This window comes from Petaurus breviceps, unplaced genomic scaffold (assembly GCF_028583685.1).
Source record: "Petaurus breviceps papuanus isolate PSGF00001 unplaced genomic scaffold, PetGlider_PUasm1.0 90721, whole genome shotgun sequence".
In the NCBI taxonomy this organism is placed as follows: domain Eukaryota; kingdom Metazoa; phylum Chordata; class Mammalia; order Diprotodontia; family Petauridae; genus Petaurus; species Petaurus breviceps.
The window spans coordinates 4007208-4028767 of record NW_027187322.1 but is presented as its reverse complement, the minus strand read 5'-3'; the positions used below and the strand labels follow the sequence as shown (position 1 = coordinate 4028767).

Here is a 21560-nt window from a genome sequence, read left to right as displayed (position 1 = left end):
GGAGGTTCCCAGCAGGGTGAACCACCTTGCTACAGCACTGGAGTCAGGGATATGGGGCGGGGGTACAGCTTAGGTGGGCCACTGCATGTAGAGGGCCAAGAATGTGAGCTCAGGCTCTTGGGGCCTCAGTGTCCTTCTCTATAAACTGGAAATGATCCTTCATCATCTACCTCACGGGGCTGGTGAGGGAATTGAACAACATCCTGTATGTAAAGCACTTCATAACGGTCTGATGCTATTATTATTTCGCTTGGTTTTCTGATCTCAGCAAAACCCCTCCCCCTGTATGGGCCTGCCTTCTCAACTGTAAAATGGGTCATCCTAGCCCTTGCACAGCTTCCCCTACAAGGCTGTGGTGAGGACCAAATAAGACCTAGATGTAAAACGCTTCCTCAGGGTGTGCTATTACCGGTCCCTGGGGACTTCGGCCGCCACTTCCGTTGACTTCAGACTCCTTCCTTGTCAAGTTAGAGCTCCTACTTGCATGGCCTACCTGCACGGACCAAGGTAAGCTTTAAAGTGACCACAGCTGATTCTAACTAACCTTGAGGGTGGAACACACTTCCTTCCTTCCACTGGTGAGAAGGCACATGGCAGATGTAGACTAGTCTCTCTGCCTCTCTAAATATGTGTAAGGGGTGTGGGGATGTCTATGTATTACAGCTGCTTTAACTGACCACACCATACAATGGGGGAAGGTGGAAAAGTATTTGATGCTTGGTAGAACAGATTTTTTTTTAAAGAAGTTGCTATTCATGGTGAGGATAAGTCCTGCCCCCACCTGGACCACAGTTTTCCCAAGGATTGTGATTTCATGGTGGATTCTCCCTCCACTTAGAGAGGATGACAGCTCTTTGAGAACTAGACAATATACTTCCACCATCTGCTGTGGCCAGAACATCTGCATCTTTTGTGCCCAGATTGTGACAGGATTCTCTGCCCTTTGCCAGGCTAAGTCCTCCAACTTGCTAAAACTTGAAACCTACTGGGCTGTGAGGTCATAGTCCAAGAGCTAGAAGGGCCCTTGGAGGTCATCATGTCCAATACCCTTTTACAGAAGAGGAAACTGAGGCCTGAGAAGGTGCTGTGACTTACCTAAAGTCACAAAAGTAATAAATGTTAGATGTGAACCCAGCATCTCTGCCTCCAGAGACTGGGCTCTCCACTCTGCTGTGTGTATGGTCAAAGTCGCTACAGCAATCAAGAAAAGCTTTTCACCAGAGAAAGGCTTCGGTGGAGTTTTCTGTGAAATCTAATCCAATCCGATATTACTGTAAGGAAAAACAACTTTGAAAGACTTAAGAATTCTGATCAAAGTGACTATCTCCATCTCCATGAGGAAGCACGTTACCTGCCTATTGACAGGGAGATGATGGATGCTGACCTAGAGGTTTTAACTGGGGGTGGGTTTGGGGGGACAGGGGCTGGGGACAGTTCTGCCAAAAGGAGAAGACAAGGTAAAAACAATAAAAGAGGGCACAATGGTTTTAAATACACAATAGAATTAGAAAGCATAGTCCAACGATATGTTGTTTACAAGAGATACACTTGAAACAAAGATTTGCAGAGACAAAAAATAATAGGCCAAACTAAGCAGACTTGATTATGCTTCAGCTGAAGTGAGGACTTAAGAACTTGGGATCAATCCAATGACCAGCCAGGTTTCCAGAGAAACCACGAGGAAGTGTGTTACCCACCTCCTGACAGAGAGGTGAGAGACTCAGGTTTCAGAACATGACATACCCATGCGTAAGAATTTCTTTTGCTCAGCTTTGTTGTCATGTCCAACTCTCCGTGACCCCATCTGGGGTTTTCTTGGCAGAGATACTGTAGTGGTTTGCCATTTCCTTCTCCAACTCATTTTACAGATGAGGAAACTGAGGCAAAGAGGGTTAAAGTAACCTGCCCAGGGTCACCCAGCTAGGAAGTGTCAAAGATTGGATTTGAACTCCAAAGATGATCTTCCAGACTCCAGGCCAGGTGCTCTGTGCACTATGGCGCCATCTAGCTGCCCCTCATGTTTGACAATGCATATGTATTATTTTGCTTTCTTTTTAGTTTTTTTAAATGGGGATGACTTATTCTGAGGAGGTGGGAGAAAGAAAATTAGTGTTTTAATTAACAAAAACATGAAATAAGAGTTACACATAAAAAAATAAAATTCACAGAAGAGAACAGAAGGACACTGAGAAGGAAACAGACAAGCAGAGCACCTTTTTGAGTAATACACTAAATTTATTGTGTTCTTTAAAAAAGGCAAGCGGCATGGGTTGGAGATTGTCAGTCCATCAGTTACTAAGCATTTATTAAATGCCTACCATGTGCTAGGCACTGTGATACACTCTGGAGATACAAAAAGAGGCACAAGACAGTTCCTGCCCTCAAGAAGCTTACACTCTGATGTCAGAAGAAACAAGCAGGCAAACATACACAAACAAGTTCTATGCAGGATGACTAAGAAATAAATCCCTAGGATTAAGAGGCATTGGGAAGGCTTCCAGAGGACATGGATTCACAGTTTCATATATAATCCTCTTTTATGGTCTTCTTTGTGTGTGGAAATGCTCATCTGGGGGGTTATTAAATTAGGATTTTTAAAAGACAAGAATTTTTTAAAAAACAACTATGGTCTATATTATGGAGGTAAGACATGGGGAAACAGGTAGTAGCAGAACCTCCCCGTGGCTCCGGCTCCCACCTTCCCCAATCCATGTAAAAAGGGGACTCTAAACAAACTTTGGAGCTGCAGAACCCACAAAATGACACAGAGAAGCTAACCTCCCGCTGAGGACAGCCCAGCAGGCCGGCAGGAATCCAGCGCAGTGCTCTGGGAGCCCAGCCCAGCCCCATACCAAGGCTTTTAGCCCCAGGGTGGGCTTGACCAGGCGCTGGCCAGAGGGACTCCAGATCAGCAGCAGCTGTGGCCGTTTCCAGAATTATCAACACATAGATGCGAAGGACAAAGTGAGAGGTCAATGCAGTCTGGACTTTGGGACCCAGTAAGTGGGAGTGCGTGGCTTTTACCCCCAGGCACAGCCAGCCAGCGCCCACATGGCAGCTTCAGCTCCTGGCCTGCAGAGTGTAAGGGGACCAAGTACCAGTCTGAGGGGTAATCGCTCTTGCTTTAACCTTCTTGGATCTCAATTGCAGTCTAGGCTGGAGGTCCTGGGGTGTGTGTCCAGCTTGCCAGAGCATGTGGAGACCTCAGAGAGGGTACCCATCTAATACCTCCAGCAGCTGAGAAAACCCCAGCATTTGGGATGAAAGCTCCCTTGTCTGGTGGCAGAGTCCTACTGTGGCAAAAAGCCCAGGGGTCAAGTGACTGAGGGGCAACATGACCAGGCAAAGGAAACAAAGCAGACAGAAGATTCCAACATTAGACTCCTATTTTGGGGACAAAAAGGAGAAAAGCATGGAACAGGAGGAAGACAGTGAAGTCAGAACTGCTGCACCAAAAGCTTCAAAGGAAAATACAAGCTGGTTACAGGCCATAGAGGACTTTAAGAAGCAGATAAGAGAAGTGGAGGAAAATTTGGGAAGAGAAATGAGAACAATGCAAGAAAATTACAAAATGAGAGTCAACAGCTTGACTAAGGAAAATCATACCTTAAAAAATAGACTAACTCAAATGGCAAAAGAGACTCAATGAGGTAATGAGAAGAATGCCTTAAGAAGCCAAATTTGCCAGATGGAAAAAGAATCTCAAAAGCTTAATGAGGAGAATCATTGCTTCAGAATTAGATTGGAGCAAATGGAAGCTAATGACTTTATGAGAAATCAAGATGCTGTTAAACAGATCCAAACAAATGAAAGAATAGAAGGCAATGTGAAATATCTCATGGGAAAAACCTCTGACCTGGAAAATAGATCCAAGAGAGATAATTTAAAAATTATTGGACTACCTGAAAGCCATGATCAAAGTAAGAATCTAGAAATCATCCTCCAGGAAGTTCTCAAAGAAAACTGCCCTGATGTTTTTGAACCAGAGGGTAAAATAGAGGTTGAAAGAATCCACTGATCACCTCCTAAAAAAGATCCCAAAAAGAAAATTCCTAAGAATATTATAGCCAGGTTCCGGAATTCCCAGATTAAGGAGAGAATATTACAAGCAGGCAGGAAGAAACAATTTGAAAATTGTGGAAACACAATCAGGATAACCCAGGATCTGGCAGCTTCTACACTGAGGGACTGAAGGGCTTGGAATATGATATTCCAGAGGTCAAAGGAGCTGGAATTAAAACCAAGAGTCACCTACCCAGCAAAACTGAGTATCATGTTTCAGGGTAAAATATGGTCATTCAGTGGAATAGAGGACTTTCAAGCATCCTTGCAGAAAAAACCAGAGTTGAATAGAAAATCTGACATTCAGATACAAGAAGCAAGAGAAGCATGAGAAGGTAAACAGGGAAAAGAAATCATAAGGAACTTATCAAAGTTGAACTATTAACATTCCTACATGGAAAAACAATAATTGTAACTTATGAAACTTTTCTCAGTAGTTGAAGGGAATAGAAACATATATGTCTATATATGAGAGTGTATGGGCATATGGATACATATATGAATGTGTATATATGTTTACCAGTATATATAGATAGAGGGCACAGGACCAATTTAACAGGAAGGGATGATACTGAAAAGGTGAAATTAAGAGGTGAGAGAGGAATATAATGAGAGGAGATGGGGAGAGACAGAGTGGGGTAAACTATCTCATACAGAAGAGGCAAGGGAAAATGGTTACAACGGAGGGGAAGAATAGGAAGGCAAAAGGGAATGGGTCAACCTTTTTCCCATTTAATTTGGCTTGAGGAGGGAATGAAATACACACTAAATAGGGTATCTCACCCTCCAAGAGAGTAGGGGGGGGAGGGGGATGGGAGGGGGGATGATGGAAGGGAGGGCAGGCTGGGGGGGAGGGAAGTTGGAAGCACCCACTTTTGAAAAAGGACAGGATCAAAGCAGAGAATAGAACAAGTGGGAGGTGGGATAGGAGGGAGGGAAATATAGTCAGTCTTTTACAATATATCTACTATGTTATTGTTTTGCATTAGCCAGACATGTATAACCTATACTGAACTGAACTCTTCCCAGTAAGGGTGGGTGACAAGGGAGAAAGGGAATCAATCTGGAATTGAAAGTGTTAAAATCAAATATTCAAATATATATATATATATACTATTATTAATACTATTTTACATGTAATTGGGAAATAAGATAAACAGGCACTGGGTCATAGAGATCAACTGGAAAAGTCGAAAGGGGTATGGGAGAAAATATGGGAGAGAGCTTGGAGGAGGGGATATCCTATGGGATTGCTATTTCGGGGCAGTGGGCAGGGAAAAAAAGGGGAGAAAATTTGTAACTCAAAATCTGGCAGAAATGAATGATGTAAATCCGAAGTTAATAAAGCATTTGGAAAAAAAAAACATGGGGAAACAGATTAGCAAAGGTAGCTTAATGTGATTAAAGTGTGGTTTCATGATAAAGAATGTGTCGTAATCTTGTAAGTGTGATACCAAAAGTTATAAAGCAAGTAACTGCAACAAAAACATATTGTATGCTAAAGGTTTCGGGGTTTTTTCATGTAAAAAGTTGTGAGGTTTATTGTATATGTCAATAAATTTAATTATTTTACTTTGTCCTAACTATTCTGAATTCCTGGGCAGCAAGGTAGTGCAGTGGATAGAGCAGCAGGCATGGAGTCTGGAAGCCTCATCATCCTGAGTTCAAATCTGGCCTCAGACACTTACTAGCTGTGTGACCCTGGGCAAGTCACTTCACCCTGTTTGCCTCAGTTTCCTCATCTGTAACATGAGATTAAGAAGAAAATGGCAAACCATTCCAGTATCTTTGCCAAGAAAAGATGGGATCCCAAAAGGGATCTTGAAGAATCAGGCAAGACTGAAAATGACTGAACAACCACAAATTTCAAACCCCATTGTAAATTCTAATGGGGAATGTATGGGACAGCTAAAAGTGTGATTTCTCAGAGACTATCTGTAAATTAAGTAAGACCTTAGGCCTTAGGCCTAAGTTTCCATTTTTCTAGAAATTATGTGACTTTGAAACTTTAGAAGTCTTTCTATATAGTTGCTCTGTTCTAGTCAGCCCTTTTTATCCAGCTTACCATAAAAGAGTTAAGTTTCTATAGAACTGCAAGAATTGCTGAACAAGACTGTTGAAAAGGAGGACCAGGCAGTAACCTTGGGAAGTTGAGGCAGCAGCCTTGAGAAAAAGCTCAGACCCTCATTCCCAGACTAAAACTTCTAGATAATACTAAAAATAATGAAGAATGGAAAGGAGCTGGCAGCAGCAGGTGGATTTAACCAATCAAGGAACTGACAGTAGCCTTGGGGCACTCAAGTCCCAATAAGAATGTGTCTAAGATAAGACTGAAGGGGGGTTCAGTAGTCTAAGATTGTTACTGTTCCTGCGTAATGAACTTCATGTATTATGTATATTATCCAACAAGATTAGAGCCTCATTAGTAATAATTATGTTAATGTTTATAACCCCTTTCTTATTTAACCCAGCCTTAGCTTCTGTACTGTGGCCTCCTCTCCTGGACATTGTTCCTGTGACCAGATTGCCCACTTCTCGCGAGATTCTAATAAAACTTCCTGTCTTCACTTTGAGGTCTCTGAGTAGTCAGTTTGGGTTAGGGTCTTTGTACCCCACACAGGAAGAAGCCTAAGCACTACAGGAGCAATACGATATGGTAACACAAGTCTCTAGACTTGAGAGTCTAGAGGCAGACGATCAATAAAGTAGCTATTAAGGACACCTGGGTCGGAAGCCTTGGTCTATGTGACCCAGGATAAGTCACTTCCCCTTTCTGACCCTCATTTTTACCATCTGTAAAATGAAGATCATAACAGTACCTCTCTCCTAGAGTTGTTCTGAGGGTCAAATGAGATAATGTATGAAAAATGTTTTGCAAACCTTAAAGTGCTGTTTGAATTATTACTTATGCTCCCCACTTTACAGAGAAGTCGTCAGTAAAGCCCTTTTGTGGCAATTGTGATGAATCTAGAGTCTGAGGACTCCGGTTCAAATCCCAAAACAAAGACCCCAGCTGTCGTCACCTGTGACCTTGAACTTCAAGCTCTCCAGGCTTTGGTTGCTTTAATTTAGTTTATAGTGTTTCTTCGTCTTTTAAAAATGTGTGTGTGTAGGGGCGGCCAGGTGGCTCAGCGAGTAAGAGCACCGGCTCCAGTGTCGGGATGACCTGGATCAAATCTGGGCTCAGATACTCAGCACCACACCCAGAAATAACTGGCCGTGTAACCTTGAGCAAGTTACTTAACCCCGATTGCTTCTAAAAAATAAAAAAAAAAATGTGTGTGTGTGTTTGGTGTGTGTAATAGCATCTAAGGTCCCTTCCAGGCCTTACAAATGATCTTATAATCTTAGACTTCATCTAGACTAACTTCTCATTTTAAAGATTGAAGCGAAGACCTCTAAAAGCGTAAAGATACTCTGAGTGAATGAGTACAAATGTATTTTATGAAACACTGACTGTGTACCAGGCATTTTCCTAAGCAATGGAGATAGAAATACAAGCAAGCAAGACAGTCCCTTCCCTCAAGGAACTAAAAGGCAGAGACATGAATTGCTAGAATTGGAAAGGGGAGGGAAAGGAGAAAGGGAAAAGCAATGGTACAGCAGAGAGATGGCTAAAATATGGTAAGCTGGGCCTTTAACAAGGGCCAGGACAAGTGAAAGTTCACCAAACACAACCCAGGGTCATGGGATAGGTGAAGGAGCCTAGAGCTGCAGGGGCATAATAGGGAGATGGGAGAAAAACAGCATGATCTCTGCCAATAGACATTTGAAGGCAGAAGGTCTAGGTTTGAATCTAGGCTTTGCTACTTGCTACTTGTGAGGCTTTCCTCTAGTCAGTCTCCATCTCTGTGACTCAAATGGCCATTAAGATCATTTCCAGTTATTGTTAGTTATTAATAATAATCGTTATGAGGAGGCAGAGTGAAATAAGAGTATGAAGAAGGCAGAAAGACCTGGCTGGGTGTAAATCCACTGTTCTGACCCAGTTTGGTTGTATGTCCCTGAGTAAGTCACTCGGCTTCTCAGGCAAGTCTCTGCGCATCGTGGAGGGGGCTTTCTCCTCTGCTAATGAAATCCCAGGGCCAGCCAGTCCGCGGAGCCAACAATGACACAATACTGCAGCTCACAAAGGTCCTTACCTCATTTACTCCTCACAGAGGAGGCAACCAGGCCTCAGGGATGTGAGGTAGTCCTGGCTAGCTCTGCCCCCCCCCCCCCCGCTGGGCAATGGGCTTGGGCACGCTCACTCGCCCGCTCGCCCGCTCGCCTGGGCTCTAACCCTTCGGTCCACATGGGGCGCTGTGGCGGCCGCAACACCAACCATCCCTGGAAGGGAGCTTTGGGTCTGCTCGCGGATGCGCCGCCGCCGCCTCCTGCTCCTCCTCCCCGGCCTCTCAGGAGAGCCTGGCTGGCGGTTCTCTCACTCGCTCTCGCCTCGGCCTCCCCTCCAAGGCCCCGCGACCCTGGCCCGGCCTGGTCCAAGCCCAGGCTCCCCAGCACTTCAGCGGAGCGGCTATGGTAACGAGGCGGGCGCCCTTTGCGCCTGCGCCTTCCCTGAGGAGACTCAGGAGCATACTGGGAAATGAAGTTTGTGGGACTGTTCGCCGCGTGATTCCGCCACAAGATGGCGCTCGCAGGCTGTGGAAGGCGCGGGGGGCGGGGGGGGGGAAAGGCGGTGCAGGGGGTGGAGCTTAATAGAGCCCAGCCTATTCTGGGCGGAGCTTCGGGTTTGTCTTGACCAAGAACTGGAAGGAAAGCCCAGCGCTGAGAGAAGTAAGTGCCTGATCACTGCCTGTTAGGATGGACACTGTTACGAGACAAATGCATCATTGTCCCCATTTTACAGGAGAGAGAAACTGAGGTCCGGAGAGGTTAGTGACGTGCCCAGGATCACGGAGCATCCTAAGGAACATCGTTCATGAACGGTGCATTATCTCAATTTGACAGAAGGGGAAACTGAGGCTCTGGAGAGCTGGCTTGCCTCTGGAAGCTCTGTGGGTTCGTGTCAGTGCCAGCCCTTGAACCCGGCCTCCTGGCTTCTAATCTCATGCTCCCCCAACCCCTCCAGTGCCCCCCCCCACCTCCAGCATGCAGAGAGGTCCACTGAGGCTGGGTGGCAGGACAAAGCTCCTGACTCCGAGAGCTGTACCACAGTGGAATGGCCTCCTGGGGAGATCGGGGACGCCCAGATGATAGGTCATGGCTGTCCTGATGGGTTGGCCTAGATGCTCACAGAGGTTCCTCCAAGCCTGGGTTTTGAGAGAGGAGTTGGGGGTTTAAGGGGGCAGTGGCACAGAGGCAAGGTGGAACTTTGCTGGCAGTGGAAGGGGACTCCAAGGTGGTGACCAGGGCCAGTGGAGGAGAAGTGAGTTCAGGGAGGAAGCTGCTGCTTTCACTTGGAACCATAGTTGGGATTCCCCAACACATCCAGGAAGGGAGAGGGAGAGGCCCAGAGAGACTTTGGAGTCGGCCTTGAGGGCCCAAGTATAAGGAGGAGAACCATGGATGGAGCTGTCACAGGACACTGAGAAGGGAGGTCATAAGCCCTGGGGGGAGTGTGTCTTGGAACCTAGAGAAGGGAGAGGTTGGTAGGGTCAGATACTAGAACAAAAGAGCCATGTGCTTCTCTCTCCTCCTCCACTTGGGGGCCTGCTCCTTGAAGACCCCTGACCTCTCCCACGTGCTCTGTACTGGGCCACACACACACCTGGGCCTCATCCTTAGCACTTCTCCCTGTTCCCATCAAAAGAGATACCAATATGTTCCACCCTCTAGGGTGTAATTCCCTCCTAGAGTTCAATGGGAAGTGAAGGATTCACTAGGTAAGCCAGCCCAACTAACTCCCACTTATATTTGCTTTTCTTACACCTCAATTAGAGAATAATGCAAATAGCCCCATTTTGCAGAGGACAACACTGAGACTTTGCAAAGTTAAGTGACTGTACCTGGTCATGGAGCACAGGCAGTCTCCAGAGCAGAGGCACAACTCCAGGTTCTATGGCTGCCAGTCCAGTGATCTTCCTACATTTCTCTACCTCCCAGCTGACATCAGGCCTTAAGCTATTAACGTCTTTCTCTTCAATGCCTGGTTCTGGTGTGGAGGTGACCTGAGTTTACCAGGCTGTGCCTGCTGAGGAAGGGTGCCGAGCATGAGATCAGCAGTGGGCTGTGCTTGACACCTGAAGACCTGCCTGGGGGTATACCTGGGACAGGTTCATTGCCCCCCAGGTGACAGTTTCCCCTTTTTTGCCATAGGAGGTCATAGAGCCCATCTTGCTATTGGCGGGGGGGGGGTACCACAGATTCTATCAAGGCAGGTTGAAAGTGCAGATAGTTGGAGTGAAAGGTCCTTAGAAAGTCCTCCACAAATGCAAGTTCAGGGGATTACAGATCTAGAGCTGCTAGGGGCCACCGAGGCCCATTCTGCAATCTTACAGAGGAAACTGAGACCTAGGGAGCTGAAAGGACTCACTGAATTGTCACACAGGTAATTAGCAGCGGTCAGCATTTGAATCCAGGCCCTCTGATTCCACATACAACCATAATTCATTCCAATATAGTGGATGGCCTTGTTAAAACCTGAGCTGTTAGTATTATTGCTTGTAATCATTAACCAGAAGAGCTCTATGTGCCTTGTAAGTCTCCTACAGATTGGCATATTCTAATTCTTACGGAAGAGGATTTGAAGACTCCAGGCTGTGCTTAAAAGAACACACGCGTGCTCTCGGCCCCCAGTCTCAATGCGCGTTTCTCCTGAAAGCCCTAAAAGAGGGATCCTGTTAAAGAGGAGACTTTCAGGCCTTCCTGGGCCCTCTGGCAAGTCCCATACCCTTACTGGGGCCTTGGCTTCCTCTGTATGCTTATCATAGTATGATCATGGACCTTGAACAGGAAGAGAACTCACAGACCAGCTGGTCCAAGCTCCTCAGTTGACAGATGAGGAAACTGAGGCCCAGAGAGGGGAAGTAGATTTCCCAAGGTGTTATCTTGATAGGTAACCAGGATTCGAACCTGGGCCCTTGGACTCCAAATCTAGGCTTCTCCCACTATAGCACATTGTTTGCTTCAAAGGCCCTTTTGAGTCCTTTTTGGGAAAATGGATAAGATGCCATCCCCGTCCTAAAGGAAGGAGAGAGAACACTGGTCTTTGGGTCTGTCACTCATGGCCTAGGTTATGTGAAAGACTCCCCACCCCCAACACTTTATCCATATTTGCTACTTTCCGATCTGCACAGGTTGTCTTCCAACAGAACGGAAGCTCTTAGAGGGCAGGGCCTGCTCTTTCTGGTTTGGTATCCTCCCTCAATCTAGCCGTATGCAGTAAGCACTTAATAAATGCTTGCTGAATGAGTGAGGACAGTGACGGTGCCAGTGGAGATGGGGAGGAGCCAAGAGAAGCCAACCGCCCAAAGCCCACAGGCCACCTAGGGCCCTATAGGCCCTCAGGGGCAGCCCCTGTGAGTCCAAGTTCTGCAGAACTTTTATGAAGGGGATTTGTTCTGAGAAGTTTGAATTCTGCCAAATGGCCACACTTGAGGACCTAGAGGGCTACAGGTTCCTCACCCCTGGCCCAGAATCGTCCAAAAAATCAAGATTTCACTTGTAAACCAAATATAAGCATTTGATTATGAAACATTATACCATAAAATGAAAAATAATTTAATATGAAACCTCATTTTTTTATTCCTAAATAAAAAGCCATATAATTAAAAGATCATAGAAAATATTGGCTAGCTAATGAGGAATGGGGGAGGGGAAGAATATGTGTGTGCATGTGCACATGCGTGTGCTAGCATGTATGTGGAAAAGAAGCTCTGGCTTCCCTTAGCCCACTGTTTAGTGACCCAAATCACAGCAGCCCAGAGGTGGTGAGGAGGCTGGAGATTCCAAGGACACAGCAGCCCCCACCCAGCTGACCTCAATAGGCTTCTCTTTCTGCCCTGGAGCTAGCTGCCCCTTCAAGGACGGAGAGGCCACAGTGAGAGGCCTCAGCAAGCCTCACATCAGTCACGAAGGGTAGACCTGAGGCAGATGGCCACAGCCGGGCTATGGATAACCTTGGCCCTGCCTCCATCTGGTAATAACAGAAAATGTCCCTCGTCCTTGTAGGGCGCTCCTTTAGGGGCTTGGAGATGAGGCCCCTGAGCCTTCGAGATTCTGGCAGGTAACTCTGGCTAAATCCTGGGGAGCCACTGCTTGGGGAGGAAAGGGTGACTTACTCCCCTTAGGAAGGAGGGAAAACCACAGACCACTAGAGGCTTGTGGGCCAGGGAGGGTGGCCTTGGGGCCCAAGGTTGAGATCTGAACTGGAGACAAAAATACTCCAGAATCCTCTATCCTGGCTTCTCTTCACCTAGATCAGAGGTGGGCAACCTGGGGCCTCGAGGCCACAGGTGGCCTTCTAGGGCCTTGGGTGCAGCCTTTTGACTGAGTCCAAGTTTTACGGAACATATCCTTTTATTAAGGGGTGAAGTTTGGATTCAGTTAAAGGGCTGCACTTGAGGACTTAGAAGGCCACACGTGGCCTTGAAGCCCGAGGTTCCCCACCCCTGGCCTAGACGAACAGTGGAGAAAAGCCTGAGGCCTAGGCCCTGGGGGAGATGTCAGTGTAATATCAGTGGGAGTGGCTGGAGGGCAGGGGCAAAGGTGGTGAGGTGGGAGAAGGAAGCAGTGTGAAGTGCGAGGTCCCTGTTTGGTGACCTCATCCTAGTGTCTTAGAGAAGGGCTCAGAGCCCTCCCTCTTCTCCGCTGCCATCCACACTGGCCTGTCTCGTCATCCTCCGGGCCCTGGGCTTAGCTACATCCACAGGCTCGCCCTGGCCCTGGTTCTGGAAGGCCTGGCTCCGGCTGGCCACAAGGGCTGCACTATGCAAGGCGGCCACGGACTTTCGGGAGAACAGGGCAGGCCGTGGTTCCCTTGGGTCCCTTGATGCCTGGGAGAGAGCCTCACCTGAGGACTCATTTGGAGAAGAGGAGAAGACCTGGAGGGATATAGGAAGAGAAAGGGATCTGGCCCCCAACCTGCCCCGCTCTTGGCATGGCTCCAGTCAGGCCGGGCCCAGCCTCCTCACCTCCCAGGAGCCCATCCTGTCCCTTCCTGATTCCCCTCCTTTGTCCATGGAGCCCCTTGGCCTCCCACAGTTCAAGGTCCAACTGTCCTGTCTCACCTCCTCGAGCCCTTCAGGCTACACTGATCTTGTTAACACTTGACCTTGGTAATGAGAGTCTGGCCCAGTTGCCCACCAATGGCCTCGAACTGTTCTCCAGTGACTGCAGGTGGGCGCATCTGGTACTGGCAGCACCTTACATTTGTACCCCCACCTCCAGAAACAGAGGGGGGGACACCCCCGGTAAAGCCTTTGTTTCTCTTCCTTTTGGTCCCAGCCTAGGATTTCACCGGCCTGGAGGACTCCCAGTGAGAAAACTCCCTCTCCCCATGCAGACACTCGCTCCCTACCTGAGTACTAGACACTGTGGCTTACATGGGGTGACTCAGAGGTGGGATGTAGACTGAGGCTGGTGCACTACTCACCACACCCTGATGCCTAAAGCTGAAGGACTGGCTGAACGATCGCGCCCCAATTTCTGGGAGGTGCCCCACCATCCTCACCTCTGGCAGATCACTGGTCTCGGGGTGACTCCCCAGGTCTGGGGGCTCCAGCAGACTGATGGACCTCATGATCCCCCGGAGGTCCATGCGGAGCCGGGGTCTCAGGCCCTCAAGGCTAGGCCCCTCTCTCAGCATTCCCTGTGTCTCGTCCCCTTCTGAGCCCTTCCAGTCCCTGCTGCCCCCCGGCTCCAGGGCGGGTGGGGGAGATGACCAGGAGGCATCTCGAGCCAGAGGCTCCTCTGGGGAGGACCTACCACCGGCCTTTTGCTCCCAAATGTGGCTCTGGCGGCTAAAAGGAAGAGGACATGATGCCCAAGCCATCCCTTCCCTGCTCTCTGCTCTCCAGCTCCCCCTCCCCCCCCACCCCTAGTACCTGGCTGTGAGGATGCCTTGGTAGGTATGTAGCTGCCGTAGGAAGCCAGGGTTGGGCCGTGCAATGGGGCGCAGCTCTTGTACGTGCCGGAGGGCCTGATCCAGACCCCAGTTGTACTGTTTCATGGCGTAGGCCATAACGGTGGCAGCTGAGCGGCTCACCCCCATTTTGCAATGTACCAGCACACGGGAGCCTTGGGTCCTGTGCCAGAAGGGGTCCTCTTGGTCAGTCACCCTTAGTCTGGCCTGGCTGCCTGGCTTCTGGAGACACTGAGCCTGTCCTGCCCACAGAGCAGCAGGCCATGCTGGTGACCCGACACAACAGAAGGATGTTGGTGCTGAGAAAGGAGGGTGCCATGCAAGGGACATAGAAGCAGAAGACATGATGGGGCTGAAGTGGGGCAGGGAGAGGAGGGCGGATGATTGGCAGGGCCAGGCCTGGCAGAGGCTGAATAGGGAGGGGAGGAGGGAGCCTGACCCACCGGGCAGCCTCAATGAAGCGATGAGTTTCCTTCCAGTGGGGCAGGAGCTGTTCTGTCTCCTCATCCCAGAGCCGGACATTGTAATAGGTAAAGAGTTCCGGGTAGAAGTTGTCGATCTCTCTGGCCACATTCAGGATGTGACTGACCCTGCCAAGGAGAAGCCAGACCATGTGGGGCTGGGCCCGAGGGAGGAGCCGGGGCCAGGCCACAGCAGGCCGGAGGCCCAGCTAGGCCAGGCCTGGTGGGACAGCTCCCCTGGAGGGTGTAGAGCTCAGCTAGAAAACAGGAATTTTCTTTTGAAAATGCCCACGAGAAGATTCAGCTTGGCAAAGATGTCAGAAACAAAGGACCTCCATCAAACCCTAACAGATAAGTCAAGGGAAGCCATTGTTAGCAATGCTAAGTGAGTTGGCCCAAGGAGGCAGAGCCCCGAACTCATGCCCCAGTTCTCATGCCAGGGCTGTATGGAACCTCTGGGGCCATCTGGTCTAACCCCCTCATTTCACAAAGGAGGAAACTGAGGAAGGGGAAAGGATTTGCCCAAGGTCATCCACATAGTAAGGGTCAGAGGCAGAGTTGGAAACCAGATCCTCTGACACCCCAGCCAGTATTCTTTCCTTTGAGCCACACTGTGTGACCTTGGTCAAGTGCCTTCTCTTTTCAGGGCCTCTTTGGGCCTCTCTGGGGTCTCCTCCAGCTCTAACACCCCATGGCTGGTTCTGAAAGAGATGCTGGCATTTTTTAGAAAGTCACCTCTAGGTTGGCATTTTTGTTCACTCTTCTCTGTAACTGGTGCCAACTGGGGACTATGAGGAAGCCTTGTACCAGTAAAGAGGCAATTAGTGGCTAGGTTCCAGCTGGGAAGGCATTGCCTTCTTTGGAGAAGGGGCATCAAGAGAAATCTTTTTCTGGTGGAAAAAGGCAGTGGCAGGGGCCATGACCCTGGGGTCTGCAGAGAGTGCCTAGGAATTGTGAGCTCTGCTGTTCCTCCTTCACCTTGGGGGCAGAAGTAAGACAGGATGACAAGACACCTGGGGAACATCGAGGCCTGCCCTTTAACCAGATAGATGGAGAAGGAGCAGGTTTGAGGGCTGGGCTCTGGCAGGGAGGAGGCCTCAGTTCCCCCCCTCTGTAAACTGAGGGCATTGGTCCAGATGACTGCCAAGGCGCTGCACAGTTCTTCAGTCCTTACCGGTTTCTCTGCAGTTCATCCAGGTTGGCGGCATTCCACTCCGAGCCCTGTGGAAAAGGGAGGGGTGGCTGGCTGCATCCCTCCCCATTTCCCCACCCAGCCCCGGCATCCCTCGCCAGTGCCAGTCAATGGCAAGCTCACCAGATACAGGTGGGGGAAGATGTGCGAGGCCCGGTCTCGCTGGGCCATGAGCACCAGCATCTGGTTGTCAATGAAGTCTCGGTATTGCTGAAGGGGGCAGCCCAGGCGGCCCTCAAGGGCCTGGCGAATCTGGGGGAGGGGGCCAAGGGAGAGACAAGAAGCTGCAGGTGGGTAACCTACCCACCACCTGGACCTGTCTGGGCCGTGGGTAGGGAGAGTCCAGCAGGACCCAAGCTATCAGCTCTCCCCGGGGCCAGGGGCAAAGGCCAAGAGACACAGCAGGGAATGTTAGTGGGGCAGGAGTGGGGCTGAGGCCTCTGGGTAAAGGGGTCTGGAGGAAGTTGTTACAACAAAGGAGAGCCCCCAGTCAAGCCTGGAATCTCCCCGCTGGTGGCAGGCCATCTCCGGCTCCCCCCTACCTCTTTGGAGGTGACACTTTCCAGGTCACTGGTGTCCAGCACATCCCACAGCTCAGCTCGGATGAGTTGTTCCATGCATTCCTGCTCCGAGTGCCTAAGGGTGGGGCCCATCAGACCGGTGACCCCTCAACCCCTGCCCACTGGCCTTCAGCCCTGGGACACCACTGCCTCTCTCCCCATTCCTCCTCACCTCCCAGGACCCACAGCATCCCTCCTTCCCACCTCCCCCCCTGCACCAAGAGCACTGACCCACTAGAGTCCGCACTGGGCAGCTGAGACCGCAGGGACTCCAGGTCGGCCATAGCCATCCACTCATTGAGGCAGCTCTGGTCTGAGGTGATTCGGTCCTGGTAGTAGCCAGTCCAGGCAAGGGCACTGCCTCCAGGTACCAGGCCATTGCCCAGAGCCATCTCGCAGGCCCGGTGCAGCACCTGGAGGGTGGCCCTGAGTGGGAGAAACAGCCCAGGCAGGAAGTCACTCAGCATGGTTAAACACCTACTAAGAGACAGGCCTGATGCTCAACTCTGGGGATGCAAAGAAAGTCAGGAAGCAGTCCCTGCCCTCAGGGAGCTCACAGCAAGCAAACACTTCTGTACAAAAACACGGTTCAGGATAAACAGAAAATAGTGAAGAAAAGAAGAATAGTGCCACAATTGAGGGCGAAAGGGGAAGGCTTCCATAGAAGGGGTAATTTGAGGGGGGACTTGAAAGAAGCCGTGGGGGGACAGAGAGAAAACCCAGAGCAGGGAGATGGAGGGGCTCCTCTGTGGAAGAGCCCCCCAGAGGCTGGGGGCACTGGATCCAAGAGTATGTCAGGGAGGGAAGTGGGAGGAGACTGGCAAGGGAAGAGGGGGCCAGGTTATGAAGGGCTTTGAATGCCATGCAGAGCATTTGGTATTTGATCCTGGGGGCCACAAGTGGCCCTGGAGTTTACTGAGTAGGAGGGGACATGAGTGGAGGCAAGCAGAGGCCCCATCAGCTACTGCAATAGTCGAGGGGTGAGGGGATGAGACAATTCCCACTTCTCTTCTCCCGTGGACATCTTTGAGCTTCTGTGACTCACACCAGGGAATTTCCAAGGAAGGCGAGGTTACCCCCACCATTAGGCCAGGTCTCCCCCTCCCCTACCCCACCTCTTCCCCATCCCCCCACTTGCCTCTAACCCCCCCACCCCCACTTCTCATTCTCACTTACCACATGGTCTGTATGGAGATAGGCTTGAAGATTCTCGTTTGACCCCCAGATGTCACCGTGAAGCCCCTAGAAGAGGAGGGTGGAGACTGAGCCCTCAGGAGTGGGCAGTGCAAGCTGGGAGATTCCCAGCCTCCCAGAGCCAGAGCAACCTCCGTGGGCAAGGCCCTTCCCCTCCCGGGCCTCAGTCTCCCCAATAAAATCAGGGGGTTGGATTAGGTCATCTCTTCTGTGGCTTCCAAGTGTACACATGTGAGTCATTCACTAGACACACATATGTACATTCCTCAGAGGTTTCAGACTTTCTACAGAGCCGCCTTCCTATCCACGATCTCATCTGCTCTTATCACAACTGCCCTCTGAGATGGGCAGGGCAGGTGGTTATCTCCATTGGACACATGAGGAAACTGAGGTCCCAAGAACTCCAGGCCTTTTCCCATAACACCTCACCACCCAGATCCCAAAGCACAGATAGTCCATGCCACCTTCTTCCCCTCCCTCTAATATCAAGTTGCTTCTTCTCACCCATCACCATCCAGGTAAACTTGCGTGTCACTCCAGAGGGGTAGGACCAGGCCCAAGGTGCAGCTGGGGGAACTGGAGGGATGGAGGGAAAGACAGCTGGGTTCTCCTTGTCCTCCCTGTCTGCCCAGCCCCCCCACTTCCAGCAGCACCCTTACCTGCTCTGGGAGAAGTCTACCCCCAGGAGGACAGTCTCATCCCGGCTCAGGAGCTCCGAAGTGGACACCACAAGCAGGTATCTAAGCCATTGAGGCCGGGCGGTCTCCAACTGTACTGCCTGGGGCAGGGGGGGCGGGGACACACAAGATTCAGAGATACCAGGCCACATGCAGTCTCTAAACACATGTCCTGGGGATGGGAGGTTGAAGTAGAATGGAGGTAGGGGAGGAACTGGACCTAATGGAATTCCCAGATATAGACAACCCTCTATGCATGCGGGTGCCTTCTCTTAGAGTTGCCTGGGACACTAAGTAAAGTGACTTGCCCAGGGTCATACCACCAGTGTATCAGAGGCAGAAACTGAACCTAGGTGTTCCTGGCTTTGAGGCCAGCTCTCTATGCCTCTCAAACACATCAGCTCACGATTATATGACCTTCCCATCATCCCCTTCTCCCAGTTCAACGCAGGAAAGCACTTCCTGAGCTCAGACTGAGGACACAGTAGGTGGGGTGGGAGAGAGTGAGGGAGTGGCACATTCAACAGTGTGATGCCTCTCTCACAGATGTCAGTGGGCGCGTAAAGACAGACACTGATAACAAGACAATTAGACAGAATGTGGAAAGTACTGAGAGGAAGACAGGGAAAAGCCCCATCTCACTGGGAAATCAGAGGCTTCCCGGAGGAGGTGACATTTGAGTCAGGCCTTCAGAGATGGGGAGAATTTTCAAAGTGGGGAGAGCTTTCCCAAGGCATAGAGTAGGCTTTGTGGAACAATGAAAGGACCAGGAATGAAGGCTCTAGCGCTGGAAGAGACCCCAGGGACCACCTAGTCTGACCCTGCTCATACAGCAGAGGAGGAAACTGAGGCCCAGGGACATAAGGGACTTACAGAGAGGTAGGATCAGAGATTTGGACATGGCTGGCCAGTCTGTCTTTTATTTTACAAATGAGGAGACTGAGGCCCAGGGAGGTTAAGGGATTTGCTCCAGAACACACTGGTGTAAGCATTGAGACAGGAATTGAGGCCAGGTTCTCTGGAACAGAGGCTGGCTGGTCTAGGACCCTGAATGCCAAGCTGATTTTTCTTAAAACCGGCAGCTAGTGAGGGGGTTATTAGAAATGGTGCTACAGGGAGGTTGGTCGGCTTGGAGGCCAGATGAGCTGGGGAGAGCTCTTAAGGTATGGGTTTGAACTATGGAGATGGCAGAGGAAATGGAGAGGAGGAAACAAGTCCTGTGGAAGACCCAGGCCTGATGGGACTTAGTGCCTGGCTGGTCAAGGGCGAGGGAGAGAGAAAAACAAAATGCCTGAGGTTTGGAATGTTGGGGATGGGGAGAAAGTCAGTGTAGAAATTGCAGAATCAGAAGGAGCAGATGTCGGTGGAAAGAGGCTGAGTTCAGTTTGAGACATGGTGTGTTTGAGATGGTGGCAGGGCATCCTGGTAGAGATGACTCTGAGATAGGCAGGGTGACAGAGGGAGGTCGGGTCCTCCTCCTGGAGGTGAGAGCTGAGGCCCTGCAGGGGATGGACTTGCCCGAGGGAAAGAGTATGGAGGAGGGAAGAGGGATAAGGACAGAGCCCTTGGGGGAGGCAGAAGGGGAGACAGAGAAGGAACAATCAGAGAAGTTGGAGAAGACCCAGAAAAATGCCTTCTTTCCCTCCCTCTTCCCCAGGCCCCGCCTCTTACCAGCTGGATGTTGTCCTGGGCCCTCAGCAGCCCCACCATGAGGTGGAGATGCTTTCTCTGCTCTTGCTTCCCAGAGTTCAAGGACTCTCGAGTGCCCTGGCCATTGCCATCGGGCTGGTCTGAGGCAGGCTCCTCATCTTCTGACCTGTCCTGATCCCCAGTGCTGGGCTCCCCTCTGTCTTGGAGCCCCAGGACCGCTCCACGAAGCACTGCAAAACTCTGCCTGGCCAGGACCAGAGCATCATTGGAGGCAGATTCCTTACTCTCTGAAGATCTCAAAGCACTTTAGCTCGCCATTATCTATTTCCCTTGGGAAGGCCATCTTACCCTCCCTTCCTTTCCACTGAGCCAAGGAATTGCAGAAAGAGACACACTGGGTCCTAGGATGGGACAAAGGACCTAAGCATTCTACGGCTCAGCTACTGTTCCCCCTTTGCCCTCTGACCTCACAGCTAGCCGGGGGAGACAAAGCTGGGGTGACCTGTGCCTGGGGGTGGGGAAGGGGGCTTCCTCACCTGCGCTGCAGCTGGCTGCTCCTGCTCAGCCCTTCATCCTGCCAGGGAAGCAGCCCCAGGGGGCAGTGTGAGGGGCTCTGTCGGTCCTTCCCTCCCTTTCCCCGGCCCCCAAGGCCTAACAGCTTGCTCCTACTTGGGATCCAGGCCCAGCGCTCCCGGATGGAAGCCCCCACTCCCACCCCCAGCCCGTCCCCGTGGGGGTGGGGACGGGAGAGGTTAGGTTTCTGATCTCCCCCCTTCAACACCCACGCGAACCCCAGGTTGTAATGGGCAGGGAAGAGGGATTCCTGCCTCCAAACAGCGCACCAAAGTCTCCCCCGCCACCCCCAAAGGCTCCCAGGAGTTCTGCCCCCTGGCCAGGCCACCAGCTGTCTGCAGGATGGGCACTGCGAGGGCACCCCCAGGGGCCACCTCTCAGGAGGGCTGGGGAAAGTTCAGGGGCCCTGCCAGACCTCTGCTTGGCTGGGGGTGCTCGGGGAGATGGGTGCTGCCCGATGCCGGACCAACAGGCCTGGCGGGAGAGAGGGCAGAATGTCTGCGTGGGCAGGGACGGGACAGAAGCGGACTCACCGCGGGGCCCACGGGAGTGGAGTGGCCGCTGCCCGAGGGGGATCGGCTCACTGTGACCAGGGCCATGCACGCACACGCGGCTGGACGGAGGGCTCCAGGCGCAGCCCCCTCCCACAGACCCGATCCGATCCGATCGGACCAGCCCAGCCCAGGCCAGCCCAGCCCAGGCCTGGCCAGGCCAGACCAGACCAGGAAGGAGAGGAACGAGCAGAGCCCGGCCGAGCCACCTCGGCCTGGCACCTCCTTGGGGGCGGCCCTTAAAGGGCCAGCCACCCCGCCCGCTCGGCCTCCTGGGGCTCTCAACGCAGCCAGCGCCGCCGCCGCCCCTCCCCTTCTTCTCCAGCTCCCTCTGGACAAGGCCCCGCCCTCCGAGGCGGGGCCACCGAAAGCCAGCCTCCTCCCTCCCCTTTCCAGGTGATTGGGGCCGGGGAGCTGGGCGGGGGCAGCAAAGTTCGACTCCTAAGGGCCCTCGGTCCTGCCGCTCGCGCAGCCTCGGCGGGAGCCCAAAGACGACAGCCGGGCGCCTGCCTCAACTTCCCCACCTCTGACACTGAGCGCAGCTGGGATCCATGGAAAGGGAGGGCTTTGGAGGCCGAGGGACTGTGCTTCCAACCCTGGCCATTGACCAGGCGCC

The 21560-nt window shown here is 51.5% G+C and overlaps 1 protein-coding gene across 1 annotated transcript; it reads right to left on the bottom strand.

Annotated features, from left to right (window-relative positions):
• Window positions 1-11700: 11700 nt before the first annotated feature.
• Window positions 11701-21276, bottom strand: SSH3 (slingshot protein phosphatase 3). Its single transcript, XM_069066481.1, has 14 exons — window positions 20927-21276; window positions 20357-20394; window positions 19842-20064; window positions 18153-18271; window positions 17998-18069; window positions 17476-17541; window positions 16531-16725; window positions 16282-16375; window positions 15863-15991; window positions 15722-15768; window positions 14530-14676; window positions 14049-14249; window positions 13676-13964; window positions 11701-13046 (listed from the first exon to the last, which is right to left on the bottom strand). The coding sequence occupies exons 1-14, from the start codon at window positions 20990-20992 to the stop codon at window positions 12792-12794; spliced, it is 1941 nt and encodes a 646-aa protein (XP_068922582.1). The 5' UTR covers window positions 20993-21276; the 3' UTR covers window positions 11701-12791.
• Between the last annotated feature and the right edge of the window lie 284 nt (window positions 21277-21560).

Excerpts from the sequence above, each read along its gene's own strand:
- SSH3 (XM_069066481.1), bottom strand. The coding sequence starts at position 20,992 with ATGGCCCTGGTCACAGTGAGCCGATCCCCCTCGGGCAGCGGCCACTCC. Across the intron at positions 17,542-17,997 it reads GTTTACCTGGATGGTGATGG|GGGCTTCACGGTGACATCTG; the intron begins GTGAGAAGAAGC and ends CTCCTCTTCTAG. Across the intron at positions 16,726-17,475 it reads ATCTCCATACAGACCATGTG|GGCCACCCTCCAGGTGCTGC; the intron begins GTAAGTGAGAAT and ends TCTCCCACTCAG.